Below are 22,456 nucleotides of genomic sequence, written 5' to 3'. Positions count from 1 at the left end.
TGTTCTTATCAAGATGGTCTCATGTATAAAGTTTGGTGTACAATAAAAGAGATTCTTACTTGTTCAAGCCTAAAACCATGTCTGTGTCTGTGATTTGGGACAAGGAACACTTCATCGTGGAGTGTAACTATTTGGTTACTGGAAGTCTGGAGTATACCGAGGGAACTGTAGGAGATCACTGGAACTATTGACGGCAGAGACCATCCGTCCGTCAAAGGTCTAATATTTTTTTACATGGGGATTATAGGTGGAATATTATGGTTACACATGCCAAGGAACACATTTGACCCGTTTCTGATAAGAATATGGGTATGATCATTTTTCTACATGAGGATTATGGATGGAATATTATAGTTACACATCCTAAGTAACACATTTTACCTGTTTCTGATAAGAATATAGGTATAAAATTTTTTTTTACATGGGGATTATGGGTGGAATATTATGGTTACACATGCCAAGGAACACATTTGACCCGTTTCTGATAAGAATATGGTTATAATAATTTTTTACATGGGGATTATGGGTGGAATATCATGGTTACACATCCCAAAGCACACATTTCACCCGTTTCTGATAAGAAAATGGATATAATCATTTTTTTACACGGGGATTATGGGTGAAATATTATGGTTACACATTCCAAGGAACATATTTGACCTGTTTCTGATAAGAATATGGGTATAATATTTTTTACATGGGGATTATGGGTGGAATATAATGGTTACAGATGCCTAGTAATGTATTTTACTTGTTTCAGATAAGAAAATAGGTATGGTTATATTTTTTCATAGGGATTATGGATAGAATGATATGATTGCACGTGCCTTATAACATATTTGATCTATTTCTGTTAAGAAAATGGCTATAAATGTTTTTCTACATGGGGATTATGGGTGAAATATGCTTACACATCCATGTGGGTACAAGAATGTGGGTATATTTTTTCTACATGGGGATTATGGGAGGAATAGAGTGGTTACACATGCCAAGGGACATAGTTGACCTGTTTCTGATAAGAATGTGAGTATATTTTTTTACATGGGGATTACGGGTGGAATATCATGGTTACACATGCCCAGTAACATATTTGATGTGTTTCTTATAAGAAAATGGGTATAATTATTTTCATATATGGGGATTATGCGTGGAATAACATGGTTACACATGCTAAATCATATATCTGGCCTTTTTCTGATAAGAATATGGCTATCATTTTTCAACATGGGGATTATGGGTGCAATATCATGGTTACACAAGGAACACATCGGACCTTCTTCTGATGGAAATATGGCTATAATTATTATTTTACATGGGGATTATGGTGGAATAGCATGGCTGCACATGCCAAATAACACATCTGTCCTTTTTTATGCATAGTTGGGCATAATTCTTATATATGGGAATCACTGATAGACTACCAAGCTTTCATATAGGGAAAGTAGGATCAGTCATGTATTGTTACCTTCATTTTGGGACATTGATTGGTGTTTTATATGTAAGGACTCATGTTGTTCTTTTATCTGAAACAAAATATGTATCACTGATCTATATTCCTTATACATTTTTTGTTGGAATTGAGTATTGCTTCAAGGGGTATACAGAAAGCTGATGGTCCTCTGCTAAATTAGTAGTTAGTGCTCATGAAAAAGCGAGTGGGCATTTTCTATAACACTCATCACAGACTGTTTTCTTTTCTTGAGATGTTGCACTATGATGTTTTGATATATTTTTCAATGTAATTGGCCATTAAGCCATCACTTCTAAAGATGATTGTTTTTCCTTTTCTCATGCCGGTAAATATATAGTATCCGAGATGTGGCACCCTTTCCACCACTTTCTTTATTTACCTAATTAAGATGGAATCATTGTCCTTAATGTATTTCTATATGGCCAACACTTTGCAAAAGCTCTTGTTATTTATTTCTCCAAGTGTTTTCATTTGTTCCCTGCCGCCTGCTGACTACCACACTTGGCTACCCTGCCCCCTGCGGCTGAATACTTTGCACAGCTACCCTGCCTCTTGCGACTTACTACCACGCGCATCTCCTTCTGCAATTGCTGTTGTTGGTTTCAGGGGGGCAGAGGCAGAGTGGCATATCAGGCATATCTGGGGCAGAGTAGCATATAGGGGGTATAAGGCATTTAGGGGGGAAGAGTGGCATATAAGGGGGTACAAGGCATATCTGGGGGCAGGTGTGCATAACGGGGCATGTTGGCAAATAAAAGGAAATAAAAACAAAAAATGCATTTCCCTCAATCATAGTTTTTATTAAATATGAAAAAAGTTTACATGTGAATTAATATTTACTAGTAAAACTTTTTTTCTTATAGGGTAGTCTCATATTCAGGCTTTTATTTTTTTTCCTAAATTAATATTTATTGGGGGTTGTCTTATAATCAGGGTCGTCTTATAAGCGAGCATATACGGTATATTCAGACATAAATGTTGCCTCTTCAATGGACTAGGACATTGGGAAACTTATCCTGTGAAGATACCATAAATGTGACATCAGATCTGAATAAAAATTGTGCCCACCTCAATGCATGTAGAGATTACATTACTGTATAGTTGACAGGATCTACATTTTACCACATAGATTATCTTTAATCAGCAAATTGTCTTTTAATTGTCCCAAATTCATACCATTGCCTTTTGGTCTTGCCCTGGGATTGAGTTATTTGGGGGAGAAATCACCACTTATATTTACCCACTAACCTTATCAAATTTTACAGTTATGCCAGCTTTGGCGATTCTTGGAATCAGAATTTCAATCCAAATATGCTGTACTAAACTAGTCGACATAGGGTTAATGGGTGCACAGAAGACAGTTGTACCTCAATGGATTTATGAACCTCCTGCTATAAGGCTACTATATGTAAAACTCATTTTTGTGCTCAGAATTGCCTTATTGGAGGCCATTTTCCACAAAAAGGCTTAGGCAACCATTTATTAAACTTTAAAACAGTCTCAACACATACAACAAAAATTATCTCAAGATATACAACAAAAATTAAACGTGATGTTTGAACACACTACATGGCATTGTAATTTACTGCTGCAGATTAAGGGCTTCCTTTTTTCCCCTTACTTTTCAGAAGAACACCTGGGAATAATGGGGATCTGGGGCATGGTAGTTGTTGGGCGCTCAATAATCGGGGAAACTTTGGAGAAGGTAATTTTAACACGTAAGGAACTTTGAAGGATTAACATTTTGGGCTTTGATCGTGTGGGGCCCCACATACCATATTTGCTCGATTATAAGATGACCCCCCAAAATCTGAATATTCTTGTAGGAAAAAAAGAAAAAGCCTGAATATAAGACGACCCTAAAGGAAAAAAGTTTTACTAGTAAATATTAATTCATATAAAGTGTTTTTTTTACATATTTAATAAAAGCCAACCTGCCCCCCCCCCAGTTATGCACATCTGCCCCCAGGCTTGTCACTCTGCCTCCCTGAAATGTCTTATACCCCCATATATGCCACTCTGCCTCCCTGATATGCCTTATACCCCCATATATGCCACTCTGCCCCATGATATGCCTTTTAACCCCCTATATTCCACTCTGACCCTAGAAATGCCTTATACCCCCTTTATGCCACTCTGCCTCCCTGATATGCCTTATACCCCCATATATGCCACTCTGCCTCCCTGATATGCCTTACACCCTCCTATATGCCACTCTGCCCCATGATTTGCCTTATACCCCCTTTATGCCACTATGCCTCCCTGATATGCCTTTAACCCCTATATGCCACTCTGCCTCCAGAAATGCCTTATACCCCCTTTATGCCACTCTGCCTCCAGAAATGCCATTTAACCCCCTATATGCCACTCTGTCCCATGATATGTCTTTTAACCCCTCTATAAGCCAAAGCTTTTTTTAAAATCATTTTAAATATTGGATGAACGGGTGAGGTGGTGGCCTCGATGGGGTCCTGCTTGGTACATAGGGTCCCTCTTGTATAGCAGATTTAGTGGTTTACAAGAAATTATCAGGAAAGACTAAAGTATCTTTATATATATAAATACTATACTATACTATATTTAAATACTTAAAAGGGAATTAACAAAGTAGAAGAGGCAAGCTTATTTAAAAGGAAGAACAATGTTAGAACAACAGGTCATAGTCTAAACCTAGAGGGACAGAGGCTCAGGGGCAATGTAAGAATCACGTTAACCCTTTAAGGCTGAGGACTCATTGGGTTTATCTTTGAGTGTGGGAGGGGGGCACTGTTGGATTTCTGGGGAGACTCCTTACCTGCTTGCCCAGTCCTTTCTTTGGGGGCGTCCTTTCTACGGACGCCCTTTGCCCCACCAAGTAGTTCTTTTGAGGGTACATTAAGCTTGTGGGCAACACTCGGTGGTGGTTACAGAGAGGGAGCTCATTTGGGAACCGTGGTTTAATTACCAATTTCTAGGACTGGGGTTTACCCAGCAGCGGCTATGGAACTCTGGCCTGGCTACCGCATGGACTATTCCCAGGGATTTTTAAAATGCTGTCGCTCAGGGTACCAACTTCGGATCACATTGCTTTTTGGATCAACGAATCTTCGGACCCTGAGCTCTCCAACGGTATCCCGGGATTGACACCACTCTCTCTGGATCACGCAGAAATAGTGACTCTTTGTCGGGTGCGCATTGCTGGCCATAAAACTGCATGGTGGCGCTGGGCTGTCTGGTGGGTGATAGGATTAAAGGTATAATCCCATCATGTTTGCTGTATATATGTGTATGTGTATGTGTATGTGTGTTTATATATATATATATATATATATGTGTATGTGTGTATATATATATATATATATATATATATATATATATGTGTGGTGTGTGTGTGTGTGTGGTGTGGTGTGTGTGTGTGTGTTGTCCTCAATAAAGAGAGTTCTGCTTTACCCCTACACTAAGTCTCGGCTAGTGCTTGGGGGAATATACAGGGTTAATCACTTGAGCAATTAAGCTTTCAGTGGCAAGGAAAACATCTACGGTGGAGCTCCATCACAGTAAGGATGTTCTACTTTACGGATAGGGTAGTAGATAAATGGAATAGTGTCCCAGCAGAATTGGTGGGACATATTACAGTGAGTGGATTTAAACAGGGATGGTCAACCGCCCACTTCATGTAATGTGTCCTGGCTCCCGGGTTCCTGCTAGACATACCTTGCGTCAGGGGTAAGGGGAGAGTGGCGGGCAGGGGATCCTCTCTCACGAGATCTTCCCCTGCTGGAGGAGCGTGGCTTCAGCCGGCGCAGGATTAAAAAATCTGGAAGTTCCAGTCTCTTTACCCTGGCGTGGTTCTCGCTTTGATATTAAGTTGACTGCAGTGTTGTTCAGCATGTTCCCGACCCTTGGCGTTCCTGACCTTCCTTTTGCTCAGCGATTCGAATTTGTTTCCGTCCTGTGTATGACTCGGTCCGCCTGACTACCTGCTCTGGAATTTAACCCCTGTTCATCTGACTAGCCACCTGGCATATTCAAGAACTATCTTTTTAACATATTTATTTATTCTGGAGCCTCCTCACTGTTGGGATAATCGATACCCTGGTAGACGTTACTTTTTTTTTCTTCTTGTACTGTTTTACTGGGAGAGAATTTCTGCAGCGAGTTCTCCGACTAATGGTAAACGAGACAAGAACAATAGTACCGGTGCCGGCATTGTCAATACCCGTCTGGATCTGTGTCACACAGAAAGTTGCTGACAAAGGTGTTCCTTTTGCTATTGTCATTGAACACATTCAGCTAACGACTGTGTTTGCTTTAGTTTTAATAGATGTGTTAAATTAGTTAAATGTGTTTTTACAATAAATAACTAAAACATTTGATGTCTATTTCACAGTAACACCAAATTTCAATGACTTTTTGGAATAATACTATTTTAACTAAAGATGATAGTATTTTGAAAGAATTACTCATAGACAGCAACAATTATGATAACAAACTTTTTTATTTAATAGTAAACATTGTATCGATGGTTTAAAGATGGAGCTGCCTCTGGACTCACGAAGAGTCATTCTTCAGTCTCCCCTATCTACCCCCTCTCTCCTATCTACCCCCTCTCCCCTATCACTCCATTCTGCCCTATCTACCCCTTCTCACTCCTTTCTCCCTATTTACTCCTGTCTCCCTATCTACCCCTCCTAACAATCTACCCCCGCCTAATTATCTACCCCCTCTCCCCCTTTCTAATTATCTACCCTCTCCCCCATTGAAGTTCACTTACCTTGTTGAAGTCCTGTGGTGGGAGCGCTGAAAAATACCCCTTGCCTTATATTCAATGTCGGCTTATAATCAGACCTCAAATAAAGGTCTGACTACAAGACTAAGATCCAGATCCCCAGCAGCTCTGCAGGGGACCTGGATCCTCCTCTCTGGCAGCCGCTGGATGTGAGCAGACAACCTCCGCTGCTGCCCGGCACTTCCGCTGGGGCTTCTGTGACGGAGCACCGGCATGTCATGAACTTCCGGTGCTCAGTCATAGAAGCCAGAGGAGTGTGAAGCACTGGGAACATGTCTGGGCATTGGTAAGCCTGGGGAGGGCAGAGTGGCATATCAGGGAGGCAAAGTGGCAAATAGGGGGTATAAGGCATATCTGAGGGGCAGAGTGGCATATCAGGAAGGCAGAGTGGCATATAGGGGGGTATAAGGCATATCAGGGGGGCAGGTGGCATATAGGGATAAAAAATAAATCTGGGGGTATAAGGCACATCAGGGAGGCAGAGTGGCAAATAGTGGGTATAAGGCATATCTTGGGTGCAGTGGCAAATAAGGGGGTATAAGGCATATCTAGGGGCAGAGTGGCATATAGGGGGTGTGAGGCATATCTGGGGGCAAAAGTGCATAACTGGGGCCAGGTTGGCAAATAAAAGAAAATAAAAACACAAAATGCATTTTGCTCAATCATTGTTTTTATTAAATATCAAAAAATAGTTTACATGTGAATTAAGAATCATTCTTCAGCATGCAGAAGAGTAAAAACCCCATCTATTGGAGGACATTTTTGGAGAATCATGGGTTGAATTGCCCTTCCCGCTGTTAGAGATTTACTATGAATAGGATTAAATTGGAAAAGAACAAAACAAAATTATTAATTTAAATAATTATTGTTAAAGGCCTGGATTTTAAGATGTCATGTCAACAAATACATTACAGCTTTCATATATGTTGATCTGCAGTCTTTAGATCTGTTGCTGGAATTTTGAAGCTCTGCCATTTATTATTTTTTTTCCCCTGGATTTTTATAAATGTAAAAGTCTAATTTTAATGTGATAATTGTAGCTATGAACACTTACTTTGTTTCCTTTTCATTTCAGGCACTTTGGTGTTTGAGATATGAGAGAAGATCAAGTCAAATGTGGGAAGGGAGAAATCCTAAACAGGTTGGTTGTTTTATGATGTCTCTTTCCAAATGTATACATTTCTACAGATGTAATGGCATGGATATATTTTTGCTATTTTTGGAAATTGTTTTTTTCTGCATGCTATAAAAAAACACCACTGGTTTATGGTATGATGGTATGGTAGGGCTTGCTGGAGGGATAGAGCATACCTATGGGTGGCGCGGCAGGGCGACACTGTATTGTTTACAAATGTTTCTAATAAGGGGCACGTGCATGTATGTATTGTAAAAAGCGCTGCTTAAATTGTTGGCAGTATATAAATAAAAGATAATAAAAATGTAAAATTTTGGAGGACATTTCCCAGAAAGTGCTAACAACCAGCATTTTGTTCATTACTCTGTATATGTCAGTGTTGTATGTAGATACATCAAGTAAACATACACTCTCTTTATCTATAGAACAACTTTGGAATTTTGGAAATATGCAGGGGAAATAAAAGGGAAAAAATGAACAGATGAACCAGGGCCTGCAAATGACCATCAGGAAGCCTATGCAATAGCACCTTCACATTAATTGGCAGGGGCTGCAAATGCTGCAAAGCCTATGATGGGATGGGACGGTGGGTTAAAATATACAACAGGCTATTGTTACCGTCACTTTCACAAATGCAATCCTGAAGTGGATTCAGCGGCCTGGCAGGGCATAACAAAACACAATTTATTCTGGGTATGGTGGGTCATTTAGTTATGGCCTTGGATGCCTAGGGAAATTGATAATGCAGGTGGTGCAGAGGCTGAAGTGCCCTGCAGCCAGGTGTTTATCTTTTTTAGCAATATTTTTATTCATTTTAGTACAGTATCTGGTTACATTTACAATAAAAGCATGTAGATGAAAAATAAAGGGAAATGTAAGTTCTATATATGAACATATATATCACAAAAATGTATTGGTGACCCTTCTCCCATTAAATATTAATAAACCTCGTCACAAAGCATTCACAATGGGCGGAGGGACCCCATAGGGTGGGTAAAGCGGTGAAACACTCTTCGGTTAATAGAGTGTCCTAGGGATCTCCACTCATTTTTTTGAAAATAATTCTATTTCCCCAACTTAAAACAAAGATGAGATATTAAATAGAATAATAAAAAGCATGTCGCAGGTCACTGAAAAAGTCACTCAGTACAGATATCACCTTGCTGTCACCTTTCCACTGGACACTTGAGAGACACTTGTCCTTCACCAGGGACAAAAAGTGGGCTTTGGAGATAATATTGAATCAGATCCTGAATGCATGGAAAGGATGGGCCAATGTCACCAAGCTGAAAACGATCTTCTACACATGCCACATTGACATGAAGTATGCTTTCACAACCCCTAGTAAACAAAGAGATGTAATTTCATACACCAATATACAATTATTATTTTTGTATAGCAGAAGTACATAAATGTTAACAATTACGGAACACTGCATTTGTGTTGTATATGACTTGGCGCTGTTGCACTATTAAACTAAAGGTACAATTTAAAACTGAGGTGCTTGCTCCAAATAGTTTGCTAAATTTATATATTTTTTCTAACGAAATGCAACATTAGGAGCATTGTTTCTTGCGCTATTAAATTTCTAAACCCTTACCATAAGTAATACTTTAATTCTGTCAAATAATGCATAATAATATTTCAGTATATTATACTGAATATTGCCATTTGATAACTCAAAAAGCTGCTTGAAAGGTTCTGTTATTTTTATGTTATAAAGCCTTCAGAATAAATGATAGATCTATGTTTACAAAGTTAACAAAGTAGGTAATTTCAGGTAATGTTTTGTGTATCTGACACATCTCCTTTAAAACATTTTTTGCAAATTAAGTGTTTCAGCATGTTGAATACTACAGTAGAGAATTGAGGTTAGTGACCAAAATTCCATTATACATTGCTCCAGAATATGATGCCACAATATAAAATAATAAATATTAATCTATGAAGGCTAATTAGTTCCTTCCCTACCTTCTACTCTCTTCCCGCTATCTCCTCTTGTCCCACACAAATCCTGTCTCTCCTCATCACGCTCCTTCTTAATCTATTTCTCTTCTTTCTTCTTCCTTTTCTGTCCTTTCTATCTTCTTCCACTTATCTCCCTCTCTTCTGTCATGTCTCTCCCTCTCCTGTTTTGTCCTCTATCTCTCTTATTCATCTTCCTCCCTCATCTCTCTTTTCTATTCTCGTCTCTTTCTTTCTCTCGTCTTCATTTTCTCTTCTCTCCCCCCAAGAATACTCAGTAGCCCCTCACCCATGTGACATCCACCCCTAGCACACAACACTATCTGGCTGAACCTCATCATCCCAGACAAAACAGTGCCTAGCAGCCCTTCTCCCTGCACACAAAACTATCTGGCATCCATGAATAATCAGACATGCTGGACAAGGCTTACAGCACAGATTCAGTATTAATGCACTTTATGCCCCATCCAGTGTGTCTGACAATTTCTGAGAAGGCTCTTATATATATTTAGAGATGATTTCTGCTGTGCAGTTTGATTACTACTTCTATATAATACTGTAATATTGTTATTATTACTGTATTGTTTGTATGCAGTGTAATATTGTTGTACCCACCGCACAGAGAGGTAACAGACACCATCGTTTTCAGTGCGCAATAAAAAGCTGCCCAAATCAGTTTCACATAGCAACCTCTCAGCATCTTCTCGGCTTATTTCTCCATGGTACCATCTGCAAGATATGATAGAACTATAAAATATATTACTTCCAGCTCACAACTGTACTCTGAGCTGTGGTATTGATACTCACGCTTCTCTTTGTAGTGATAGTTTGGTGTCCTGGTTTTCTCCAAATAAGGAATGTATTGTATCTTGTGAGATGGACTCATTTTCTTCCTTAAACTTTGGGTTGAAACATGGGCTGTGAGGTTGTGGGGGGTTGAGACTCCAAGAACTAGGTTGTAGATCTTTATATTTGTGAGAATTGTTTTTCCAACTTGACCCTTCAAACTGCACTAAAGGAAAAAATACATGTGACACAAAAGACCACATTTTTGTTGGATATGTCCCTGTCACGTCATGGGGCTTTTGCATGTGCATGTCTAATTTCACATATTTTTTTTTCATTTAATGAACTGTTAGTTCTATTTCAATTAGGGCTTTGTTTTCCACAAGGCAAAATGGGCAGCTGTCTAGAGCCAACAAAGTTGCTAACTGTCCCAGGAAATTAGCAGAGCAAGGTGTGAGATCTGTGCTGGCTGAGTCTCTCTACCTTCTTGGCTAACTGCTTCTGTGTCCTTGTCTTGTTTCCCCCAGTGCCGCTTCTTCTCTGCTTTCTTCTGTCTACTTTCTGTGTCCGCTTATCCTCGGTATGAGCTCAATTTTGGAGTGCTTTCGTAAAAGGACAGTGCCTTTGTGCACACCCTCTACCCCAATGGGAGAAACAGGAAAGAAGCTGTCTACATGGTGTGTGCCTTGGCTCCAGCATTTTTCAAAACCCAGAATATTGCAGATGGATTCACAGAGAAAGGTTTCTGCCCATCTCTTTCTCCGGGAATCTGAGGGGGTGTGGTTGGAGGCTCCGCCCTTTTGCAAAAATGCTTCAGAAGGCCTAGTTAATGCAGCTAATACCAGAGAGAAGTGGATTAAGAAAGAAGACAGAAGAAGAAAGGCAATAGAAGAAGTAAAGAAACAGGAAAGGACATAGGAATGCTGAAGTGGCATTCACAAAAGGAAGGGAGATATTTAGAGAGTGAAAGCATGAGAGTGTGAAAGCTGGAGTAAGAGAGAGTGGGTGAGAGGTAAAAAGCAATGAAATGCAAACAAAAATGATGATGGAAGATGGGAATTATGCCTATTGGATTTACCCGTTGGCCAGCCTGTTACCTTTTTGACCTGGACTGCCTATTGGATTTACCCCTTTTGTTTGCTATGCGTCCAAAACCCTTTTGGATTCTTACCTGGACTATTCTAACTTTGTACTCCCCAGCAGTCTGTAAATTTGATATGCCTCCTACTCTGCTGCTTATGGTGAGATGTATCTGCTTTAATATACCTATATTCAAACATTCAGCTTTTGTCTCATTTGTGAAGTGTGTGTCTATCACTGTGTGCGTTCTTACACTCCTGCGCCCTGGACTCCAACATCCAGTAAGGGCTGAGTTATGATGAGCCCGGCAGTTGTACCACCATCAATACCTGGCTCAGTATATAGTGATGGGAGTTATGGTGAACCACCATCAGTGCTTTGCTCAGTATCTAGTGGCAAAGGTTTTGCTGTACCACTGTCTGTGTCTGGCTTGTTATATAATTATAGCATTTATATTGTACCACTGTCTGTCTGAATCCCTATATAATGATATAGTAATATGCTGTATTACCATCTGTGCAATGTAATGATAAGAGTTATGCTGTACCACTGCCATTGTCTGGCTCAATATATAATGATGGGAGTTATGCATTACAACCATCTGTGTCTGGATCTATATAATGATATGAGTTGTGGTTTACCACAGTCAGGCTCAGTAAAAATTGATGGTAGTTATACTGTACCACCTTCAGGCTCAGTATGTAATTATGGGAGTTATGCTGTATCACCCTCAGTGCCTGGCTCAATATATAATTATGGGAGTTATGCAGTACAATCATCAGTGTCTGACTGAATATATAGTAATGGGATTTATGCTGTATAGCATATGTCAGACTCACTATTTAATTATGTTCACTATGTGCTGCACTGTATCATATCTGTCTGACCAATTGCATACTGACGAGGGCTATGCTATAACTACTGCACATGCATAATGCAGCTTGTAGTACACAACCTCTAGAGTGCTCTAGAGAGTAGAATGTCCCACTAAGCTCATGCAAAACACTTGCTCAAGCCTCGATCAGCACAAAGTGTGAATAAATCACTGGGTTTACTATTTTTAATTCTCTGCAGCTCTAATGTCATTAATTTCCTTGTTATTATTTATTTATATACTTTCCTGAAAATAACCCCTGTAAAGGTAACAAAATTCACCTGCCTGAGATAGATGCTGTGCTGCAAATGCATTAACAGCATACCAAGGATGTATGGTAGTGTTGGTGGAAACTTGGTGATATAATCTGCACAATAATAAATAGGCCAAGCTAAATTATGCTAATTATGTGGGTTTGATAAAGTGGGTGGAGCTTTGGGGCAGTGGGTGTGGTAATTTATCAAGTAATAGCTGTTCTGCAAAAGTGTGCCTGGATTTCTTTTCAAATGTTGAGAACTATGAGCCAGATATAGAATACGGTGCCTTAATCCTTAGAATAATTAATGCAAGATCTAGAAGGCAAACATGATTAGCCAAATCTCATGTGACAAATGTGTTCCTAAGGACCCAACAATTATAATGCTTTCAGACCGCTGCATTTCAGTCATATGTATGTGTTCCAGCTCTGTCCCTTAGTCTATTAAACACCCTGACTCCATATCCTACTGCCTGTGGTAAACAAAAGAATTGATCAGTGTTAACGATCCAACTGGAAACTCTGATTAATGAAAATCTATAGAGGAATGAGCTTCATTAGTTTAATGAAAATAAATGAGATGAAACCAGGTATTTGTCAATTCTAACCTACAGTACTGTATGCAGCATCATAAGCTCACAGAGAATAATATTTCTTCCATGGGACTAATCCTTAAAGAATATTTTAGCTGTACCTTTAAAAGCTCTGTTGATATTCTCCTTCTTCCACTCCCAGGGCTGGTCATATTCATCAGCAGGCCTCTCATCATCAGAAGGCTGCCAGCTGTCATGGAAGGTTGGCCAGTTTTTCTTCTCATGAGGACAGCGATATAACAGCAATTCTGCCTTCTGTTTTTCTGAGGGAGATACCAGTGAATACGTTTAAATAATATGAACCGTATTCACTGTGTGCTAACCAGTGTTCTCTTATCTAATACACTACATAAGAGAAGGCTTGACAAATCCCAGACACCCAGTCACCATGGGAACCACAAACCACCAGGGTTTTGCAGGACAAGGGGGTAAAAACTTGCCTGGTCTACCATCTTGAATCTGGCACCATATGGTTTTGTGGGGGACCCAGGATTCATTATGGCAGAAGATGAGCAGCAGTGCGACAGGTCTCTACAAGGTGAGAGGGGGGAGTGAGGGGTAGTAGTATATGTGAGTGTGTGTACTGTAGTGTCAGATTCAGTGTGTGTAAATGTCTAGTGCCAGAGTCAATGTGTACATGATAAGTATATTGTTAGCCAGTGCCTGTGTGAGCATGGGTATAAGAGTGTGGCGTTAGCGTGTATAGTGTTGTGTATGTTATTATTATTATTATTATTATTATCTTTTATTTATATAGCGCCAACAGTTTACGCAGCGCTTAATACAATACATAAATTCAAGGGATATGACAAGACAAGAATTGACAGACTAAGACAAACCGATACATTTGGTGGAGAGAGCCCTATTGTTCCTGCCAACTTCTTCAATACAGTCCATTGCAAAGTATTCTGCCTGTGACAGACTCTCCACCAAATGTATCGGTTTGTCTTAGTCTGTCAATTCTTGTCTTGTCATATCCCTTGAATTTATGTATTGTATTAAGCGCTGCGTAAACTGTTGGCGCTATATAAATAAAAGATAATAATAATAATAATAACATACACAACACTATACACGCTAACGCCATATGTTACAGTATGGCATTAGCATGAGTGCATATGTTAGCATATAGTGTTAGAGCATGTATTAGTGTATGGTGTTAGCATGTGTGCACATGAGCATATGATGTTACAGGTTCATGCCCCAATTTATAAAGGATTAAGCAGTAATTTTTATTCATTGTTTTGTGCATGTGTGTTGGTAAGTATTAGATGAAAGGTCTTGCTTTTCATTTGGTTTGGTTTCAGCATGATTTAAATTCAGGTCTAATATTTATTAGCTTTCTGATAAAAAGCGGTGGGGAGGAGGGGTGCCAAACATATTTCACTGTTTTACTTTTTAAATGTTGGTGCTAATAATATTTATTAACAGGAATATGGTTTACTATGACTTTAACCATTGGTTAAACATACATGTTTGAGTCTTTCTGTTATAAAATAGCTTTTGTCATGGAGGGGTTATGTCACGAACCAGGTAAGCAGGTCGGGTAGGAGCCCAGTCGCAGGGGATACAGGGGGTTCTGTCTGTACCCCACGATGCATGACGTGTAGAGGGATGATACGGACAGGCGCAAAGAAACACGGCACAGGCAGAATACTTTGCAATGGACTGTATTGAAGAAGTTGGCAGGAACAATAAGTACAAGCGGTAAGTCTCTTGGCAGGAAGCCCACTGGCAGGGCAGGCGGCAGGAACAACACAGGGTCAGGTACAGGGCCAGAGCAAAGCAGTCCAAACACATTAATGCAAAAGCCCTGACAGAAGGGCAGGGCAGGTTTATATAGGCAGGGTTCCACTCAGGTGATAAGGCTCAGCTCTCCCAAGCAATCAATAACGGGTGCTCCAGAGAGGGAAGAGCGGCCACTAGTGTGTACAGACACACATGACAGCAAATAAATATTGCATGGTCCGGGCTAGTAGGGTGGAATCCTGACAGGTTAACTGTGGTTCTGTACAAAGTAGTGCAACACTGAAGAAATGTTTGTAAATCTCTGACATAAGATATAAATTCAACTTTTTAAACCTTTTCTGATAACTCTCTAAGCAATCTGTCGAATTCTAAAAAATAAATCAATATGCCAGCCCTGATCATTGAAATTTGCAAGGTGTTTTCAGTTTTAGGACCCTGTCCTGGTAATTCATGGTAAGCAGTGTATAAACACAGCTAGGTCACAAGAGTATATATAATTAAGTTCTGTTTAGATATGTGGTAATTTGAAACAAAGCAGTAAGCACATTTTAGATTGAATGCTATGTATTCCACATACCTCCAACCGGTGTCAAATTCTTGTATGGTCCCATGTAACTCTTGTTTTCCGTTTCTTTGTGGTTTGAAATCTCTGTGTTATTAACTTCAAAAGGGTCAGAATATTCATTGCTGACTGCAACCTGGAGCAAAGGTGGTGTGGAAAACCAATAAATACAGAGTTGCAATTGCATTCACTGCTCAATCTTATCCACATCACATCATAGTAACATAGTAGCATTTCAACATAGTAATCCCTGATTAAAAAATATGAACAATTCCTTCCTGACTCCAAAATGACAATATGATTCCGCTCAATAAGCTATGATTCAGCATGTGCTACTTAGCCTTTATATCACTGTATTTTCTTATTTTGCTTAAAACCCATCAAGTGCCCAGAACTGCGCGGCATATTCAAGGTGAGGTCTTACCGTTGACTTATTACAAGGCAAAATAATATTTGCTTAGGAGTAAATACTCCTTCTTATACATTGCAATTATCTTACAACTGTCCCTTGCAGTGGCTGACTGATTTTTAACACTGTTGCTAAGTCTATTTTCTACAATTATTCATAAACCCTTCTTGTTTAAGGATTTCCCTAAAGTAAGCAAAATATTTTTTCCCAAATTGCATATCTTTTGTCATTTAAAAGTGTTAAATCTTATCTGTCCAGTCCTTCCAGTTCATAAAACCCTTTATTTTTTGTGCTCTCCATATACTGAGAAGTGCCTTTTAATTCTCACTACAAGATCATAAACACATTTAATAGATGTGGACCTAGGATGGAACCCTCAAGGTAGAACATCTTGGAACAAGTTTTAAATCCAATTAGCAGTAGTATGTTGCCTAAGCCTCTCCTTTGATTAGTACACTAACCTTTTATGCGGAACTGTATCAAATGCTTTAGCAAAATCTAAATAAATCACATTCACTGAAACACCCTGATCATTATTTACTCAACTATTCACAGAAAGCGATATCCAGCTCACGGGTCTGATTACCAGGCTAAGATTTTGATCCCTTCTATTGGTAGCAATTATTCTGATGGACAAACAGTTTCTTTCTTTCATTTTTTTGTGATTATTAATGGAACACTTTAACATATATGATAGCTGAGTGATCCCTTTATATTTTTGTGTGATCCCCCTTGGAAATTCATTCAGCAGAATCCCCCATATGTGTTTACATCCCAGCTCTCCAACTTACTTAACTTGGGTTGGAAATAACTCCTATAAGCAGCTACACAAAGTGATTGGTAAATCTAGTCTACCTGATGCACATATATGCATGTTCAAATTATGGTTATGGATTGAAATGATTGTTCTGTATTTTGTGATGTTCACATTGCAAATGCATTAAGGGATTTTGCAGAATGGGATTATGCATTTGCCCCTTCTGCCACCCCCTGGCTTTTTGCCATGCAAGAGATGTGTTGAGCACATCTCTGGCATGTGATATGCCAATGCTTCAATGTATCTCTGCAAATGTCACAGAGGGAGTCTTACAAGACCCCCATGCTTATGAGTGGAAAAGAGATTTCAACGTACTTTCCTGCCACTAATTGCCAGCTTCAAGCAGCCAAAAAGTGGTAAGGTTCATTCCTTAAGCTTCTCCCCAAGGAAAGTATTTTTAAGAAAACCTTTTCAAGAATGCATATTAAAGTACTCTGAAAGTACTTTACAATGCATTATTATTTGTGATAACTCCCCTTGAGTTGTCCATTTAATGTTACGTATAAAAAAACCCACCACTTCTGTGTTTTTCTCCCCCTGAGAACAGTTAATCTCCGTCAATGAGCTCTAGGAATGTCCTTAGCATGCTGAAGTTGGCCTTTCACAAAAATCAGCATTTTACCGGAGCCTCTACTAATCTGCTTTTCTGAATTCATCTTAAATTTTACCATGTTATTGTCGGTAGTCCCCAAATGCTCCCTTACTTAAATATTTGACAAAACTTCTACGATATTAGTTATTCTCTGGTATCTCATTTGTGCCGTTATTTAGCAGGGTCATAAACTTGCTCCGATTTGCTGAGCTACGTATTCCAGCATTCCAGTCAATGTCCAGGTTGTTAAATGGGAGAAAAGTATAGTTAAAATGACACCATTTATTGGCTAACTGAGAGTTTAATAGCGAGCTTTCGAGACCAAGTTGTTAGGTCTCTTCCTCAGGTAGTTTAATAAAATCATTGATGTGCATTCCAGTAACTAACAGCTTTCTTGGAATAATTAAAATAAATGAGACACGCTCATGAGACACCTTTAACTGATGCAGCTTTGGACACAATTCCGTCTTTAGGAGGCCAATCTTCATTGTTTTTTTACACTTATATTTAACCAACATCTTTATAAATAACTAACACTTTGCCAAGAAAGAAAAAAAATTCAGGACAAGTTAAGTTACTCATAAATTACCAATTAAGGTCAAACCATATATCACATGATATAGTTGTAGAAATGCAAAATCAATTAAGCAACAAAGAATAACATAAGGCCCAAACCTCCCCTAGTAATTGTATGGAATTCATAAACACATTGCAATTACAATCACATAATTTAATAATGTGGCATCAGTTAAATTTTATAAAAAGTGATTCTGTAACAAAGTTTGAAAAGTTTGTTTTGGACTGTTAGCTGGATCATTGGTTTCTAACCCAGTCTTCAATGTACAACAACCAAAATTTCATTATTATTCCCATTGTTTTTTGTTTGTGAAAAAAGAAGAAAAGGTAATGTTGCTGTAGAGAAAAATGCAGTTGTCAGAGTTCTAGTTTTATATGAATAATTTTGGAGGATTTATATTTAACAGCGTATCATTCGTGTGGTATTTAGCACTTGTTTTATTGTGTTCTATTTTGTCAAATACTAAAAAGGCAATAGTGCACAGATCCCTGATATACTGTAATAGGAAACCTTTGGATAGAGGCATGCTTGGGAATCGGTGATAGAAAACAGACACAGTCTATGCTGCTACATAAATAATATGACTTGAAAACTGCATTGTGAACCTCTCAACACACAGACCGAGCAGAGAAGAACTATCTGTTCTCTCCAAAGGCCTGTCATTCTGTCTCACTAAACCTATGGACAAGGTTACACTATGCAGCGACATGGAGGAATACTTCAGAAGACTCAAGAGGACATGATAGAGAGGACACCAACACCACAGAGCAACATTACAGTACCCAGGTTCCCACAAAAAGATCCACTTGGAGCCCAAAACCAGGCAGAAACCCTACACTGGACAGGTACATAGAGAGCTTCAGAAACAGAGCCACTGTGGAAATACTGGAGAAACGGGGTGAACCAACAACCAAACTGACACACAAAGAACATAAAGCCATTCAATCCCTGAAGGACAACCAGGATATTATTATTAAACCAGCGGACAAGGGGGGTGCTGTTGTCATTATGAACACCACTGACTATATACATGAGGCAAATAGACAACTCTCAGATGAAAGGCACCATGTGAAGCTACAGGATGATCCCACCAAGGAATTTGCTAAACAGCTCAATAGGAAAATACAAAAACTGCCATACACCATTAAAGACCAGCTAAAACTCCTAATACCTGAAGATCCAAAACTGGGCTCCTTCTACATGCTACCCAAAATACACAAAGAAGGCAACCCAGGCAGACCCATCATCTCAGGAATTGGTACACTGACAAAGAATATATCTGGCTGGATAGAAAACACCCTGCAACCACTAGTACAACAAACACCCAGCTTCGTTCAGGACACCACAGACCTCTTAAACAAACTGGCTGACCTGGGCCCACTCCCACAGAACACTCTCCTGGCCACCATGGATGTTGAATCCCTATACACTAACATCCCACACAGAGATGGCATAGCAGCATGCCAGGAATACTTGAACCGACACAACCGACACAACCTGGACACTGAATCAGTTACACAGCTTATTCAATTTATACTTAACCACAACTATTTCAGGTTTGGACAGGACCTCTACATCCAGAAAACTGGGACTGCGATGGGTACTCGAATGGCGCCACAATACGCCAACCTTTTTATGTCAAAATTAGAAGAAGATTTTATATCCACCTGCCAAACAAAACCCGTGGTGTACCTTCGCTATATAGGTGATATTCTAATCATCTGGACAGGCAGCAAAGAGCAACTTCTCACTTTCCACGAGAACTACTACGCCTTCCACCCCAACTTCAACCTCACAATCAGCCACTCACCAACAGAAATAAACTTCCTGGACACCACCATCAGCATTAGGAACAATTCCATCCACACATCCCTGTATAACAAACCAACAGACAGACCAACTTACCTTACAAAAAACAGCTTCCACCCTAAACATACAAAAAAACAACCGCATCTGTTCTGATACAGCAGATCGTGACAAACAGCTCCAGAAACTAAGGGGAGACTTTATGAACCAGGACTACAATGCCAGGATAATTGACAACCAGATACAGAAAGCCACCAACATTCCCAGAAAAAAATTACTAAAGTACAAAGAACATCGTACTGGAACCCGTGTGCCGCTGGTGGTCACTTACCACCCCCAAGTAGAAGCTCTACGCAAAATATCTAAAGAACTTCAAGCAACACTGCACACCGATGACAGACTCAGGGAAATTTTTCCACAGCCTCCCCTACTTTCCTTCAGACAGTCCCTCAATCTTAAACAACTGATAACCAGGAGTGCCCTGAACAAGTCCACAAAAATGGCACTTTCCCCTGCCTACAAGGAAGGTGTAAAACATGCACACGCATCCACACTGTGGACATGGTGCCTATACCAAATTCAAATACACACCATGAGATCAATGGTGCCTTCTCCTGCAAATCTTCTAATGTGGTTTACCTTATGTGTGCAAAGTGTCCAACAGCCCACTATGTGGGTGAAACAGGCCAGCTATTGCATAAAAGGTTTAATTCACACAGATTCAACATCAACAACAAGAGAGCAGAGACACCAGTGGGAGAACATTTTTGCCAAAATTTATCAGAGACATCAGACTGGCTATATTAATGGGACTGTTCAAAATAAGAACCTTGCCTTAGACTTTTTGATGTTATCTGCTTCCCATTCTTAACCATGTTATTTGACTGCTACTTAAAGAGAGGTCTTTTACATAGTTGTATAACATGCCTGAGAGGTCTTGAAAGCTTGCAATCTATATTTACTCAGTTAGCCAATAAAGCTATCATTCAAACTCCACTTGTCTCCTTAATTCTATGGCTAACACGGTACCAACGCTCATCTTTCAAAAAAACATAAAATAAAAAAGTTATCTAATTGTCAAATCAATTAAATATGGTTATATTTTATGGCATCATCAAATTCAATGGCGTTTTAAAAATGGATATCCAAATGTTCAAATTGATCTGGTCACATTATAAGCAACATACTTACTCCTATCAACTTCTGATACTCAGTATCAAAATAATAAGTTTGGCCTAAGAACTTTTAAAAACATTTTCCTCTCTTGAACCATTGCATCCATTACTGACCTCACTAGTCATGTCACCATCCTCTGCCTGTCCAGTGTGCCTGTGCCGGTCATTTTCTGTCTGCTCCACCTTTATAAGACGCTGTCTTTGAGACATGGTGGTCCCTTGAAGCCTATCAGTTACAGCTATGGATTCATGAAATACAGACTCATTGTGTTTTTCCTCATATGGATCTTCAAAATCCAGGCTCTTCTGTTCTCTGTATGCACGTACAATTTCACTTTCAGTGTAATCTGGTTTAGGAGGTTGTGGTGGGGTCCTCCTATTCCAAAAACTGAGGTACTCTTTAAACCACTTTGCCATGGAAGTTTTGGATTTAATACGCCTGGTTACAGTTTCTTCTTAACCTAAAAAATACATGGTGTGTGTCAATCCACAATCCTCTAGACTGTAAGATCACTATTGTATATATACATATACACATACTGTATACATATATATGTATATATATATATATATATATATATAGATAGATACATATATATATCACACTACAGCTGTATGGGGTAACTTAGCAATATTAAGTTTAATGTTAAAAGGCCCTAGGAAACCATAAGCAATTATGCTAGCACAGCTAGAACAAATGCTCTTGTTTTGCATGAAGATGGCTAAGTGACCCCAATATTTTAAATGGCAGTATATATATATATATATATATATATATATATATATATAACAAAACTACATTACTTTAAGAAGCTCTTACAGAAAAAAGAAGAAACATTGCAAAAACAGAATGAAGGATCTAAACAAGAATAGGATGGAATTGGGCAACAAAGAAAAACCAAGGGAAAGAGATTTGGATAGCTAAGTTGTTTTAAGATGTGAATAGTCTACACAGGGATACAACAAAAACAGACTTACCCAGAAAATTTGCTTCCAAATTAAGTGTCCTCTTCTTCTGTGTTGACACAGTTGCATTTCAGATTAAACTTTCAGAACTTGCACGATGACAATACAAACAATACTCGAAACACATTGAGAACCAAGTTGTATTTCCTGATCAGGGATGACGTGGGTAATAAGAAATATAGTGAATCTAGAATTTTTATTCGTAAACCCTTTAAAATCAGGTATGGGTACCAAGTCCAGCGAGCAAGAGACTAGGAGGAGAGATTCAGTTCCACCCTGACATCTGTTCAAAGGGTGGAAACGGTAGCCAATTCCAATGACATGTATTGTCTAGAACAAACAAAAGATGAGTGTAGCGATAGTAGACACACAATTTAGTATGAATATTCAGTTCCAAAAGGCACGGAACATCTCTAAAAGATTAAGCAAGCCATATTCCAATTGTCTTCATCCAGAAAAGCACAAACCTTGAGCGCAGGATTGTGTGTTCACTGCACATGAATCCGTGTCCCACTAAAGTTGTATAGAATGACTGTTATAAAAAGAAGGTGGTGGGGGAGGGTACTTGTGATGTTTGCACAGAGGGACAATGGAGACATCAATATCTGAATAAAAGAGCAGACGCAGCTGCTGTTACTAGAAATCTATCCAACAGATGCTAGAGGGGAGGTGTCAGGTGTCAAAAAGGAAGAGGGGAATGATAGAGAACACTTGGAGAAAAATCAGTGTTTTCTATACTTTTCTTGATATATATCAAAAAACTTCAGAACAGATTCTCCACGAGTCTAAATTTAAATTTTTACATTAAAAGGACAAATGCACTTTAATACATATGGTAGCTGTGTGTTCGCTTTCTATTCTGCTGTGGTTTAGTT

At 39.1% G+C, this 22,456-nt stretch overlaps 1 protein-coding gene across 1 annotated transcript; it reads right to left on the bottom strand.

Annotated features, from left to right (window-relative positions):
- Positions 1 to 8,435: 8,435 nt before the first annotated feature.
- On the bottom strand, positions 8,436 to 21,691 carry SHD (Src homology 2 domain containing transforming protein D). Its single transcript, XM_053461752.1, has 7 exons — positions 21,594 to 21,691; positions 20,730 to 21,076; positions 15,255 to 15,375; positions 13,030 to 13,191; positions 10,147 to 10,351; positions 9,955 to 10,068; positions 8,436 to 8,715 (listed from the first exon to the last, which is right to left on the bottom strand). Exons 2-7 carry the CDS (start codon positions 21,030 to 21,032, stop codon positions 8,541 to 8,543), a joined length of 1,080 nt encoding a protein of 359 aa, XP_053317727.1. The 5' UTR covers positions 21,033 to 21,076; positions 21,594 to 21,691; the 3' UTR covers positions 8,436 to 8,540.
- Positions 21,692 to 22,456: the final 765 nt, after the last annotated feature.

Source organism: Spea bombifrons, chromosome 1 (assembly GCF_027358695.1).
Source record: "Spea bombifrons isolate aSpeBom1 chromosome 1, aSpeBom1.2.pri, whole genome shotgun sequence".
NCBI lineage: Eukaryota > Metazoa > Chordata > Amphibia > Anura > Pelobatidae > Spea > Spea bombifrons.
This window is presented reverse-complemented; position numbering and strand designations above follow the sequence as displayed.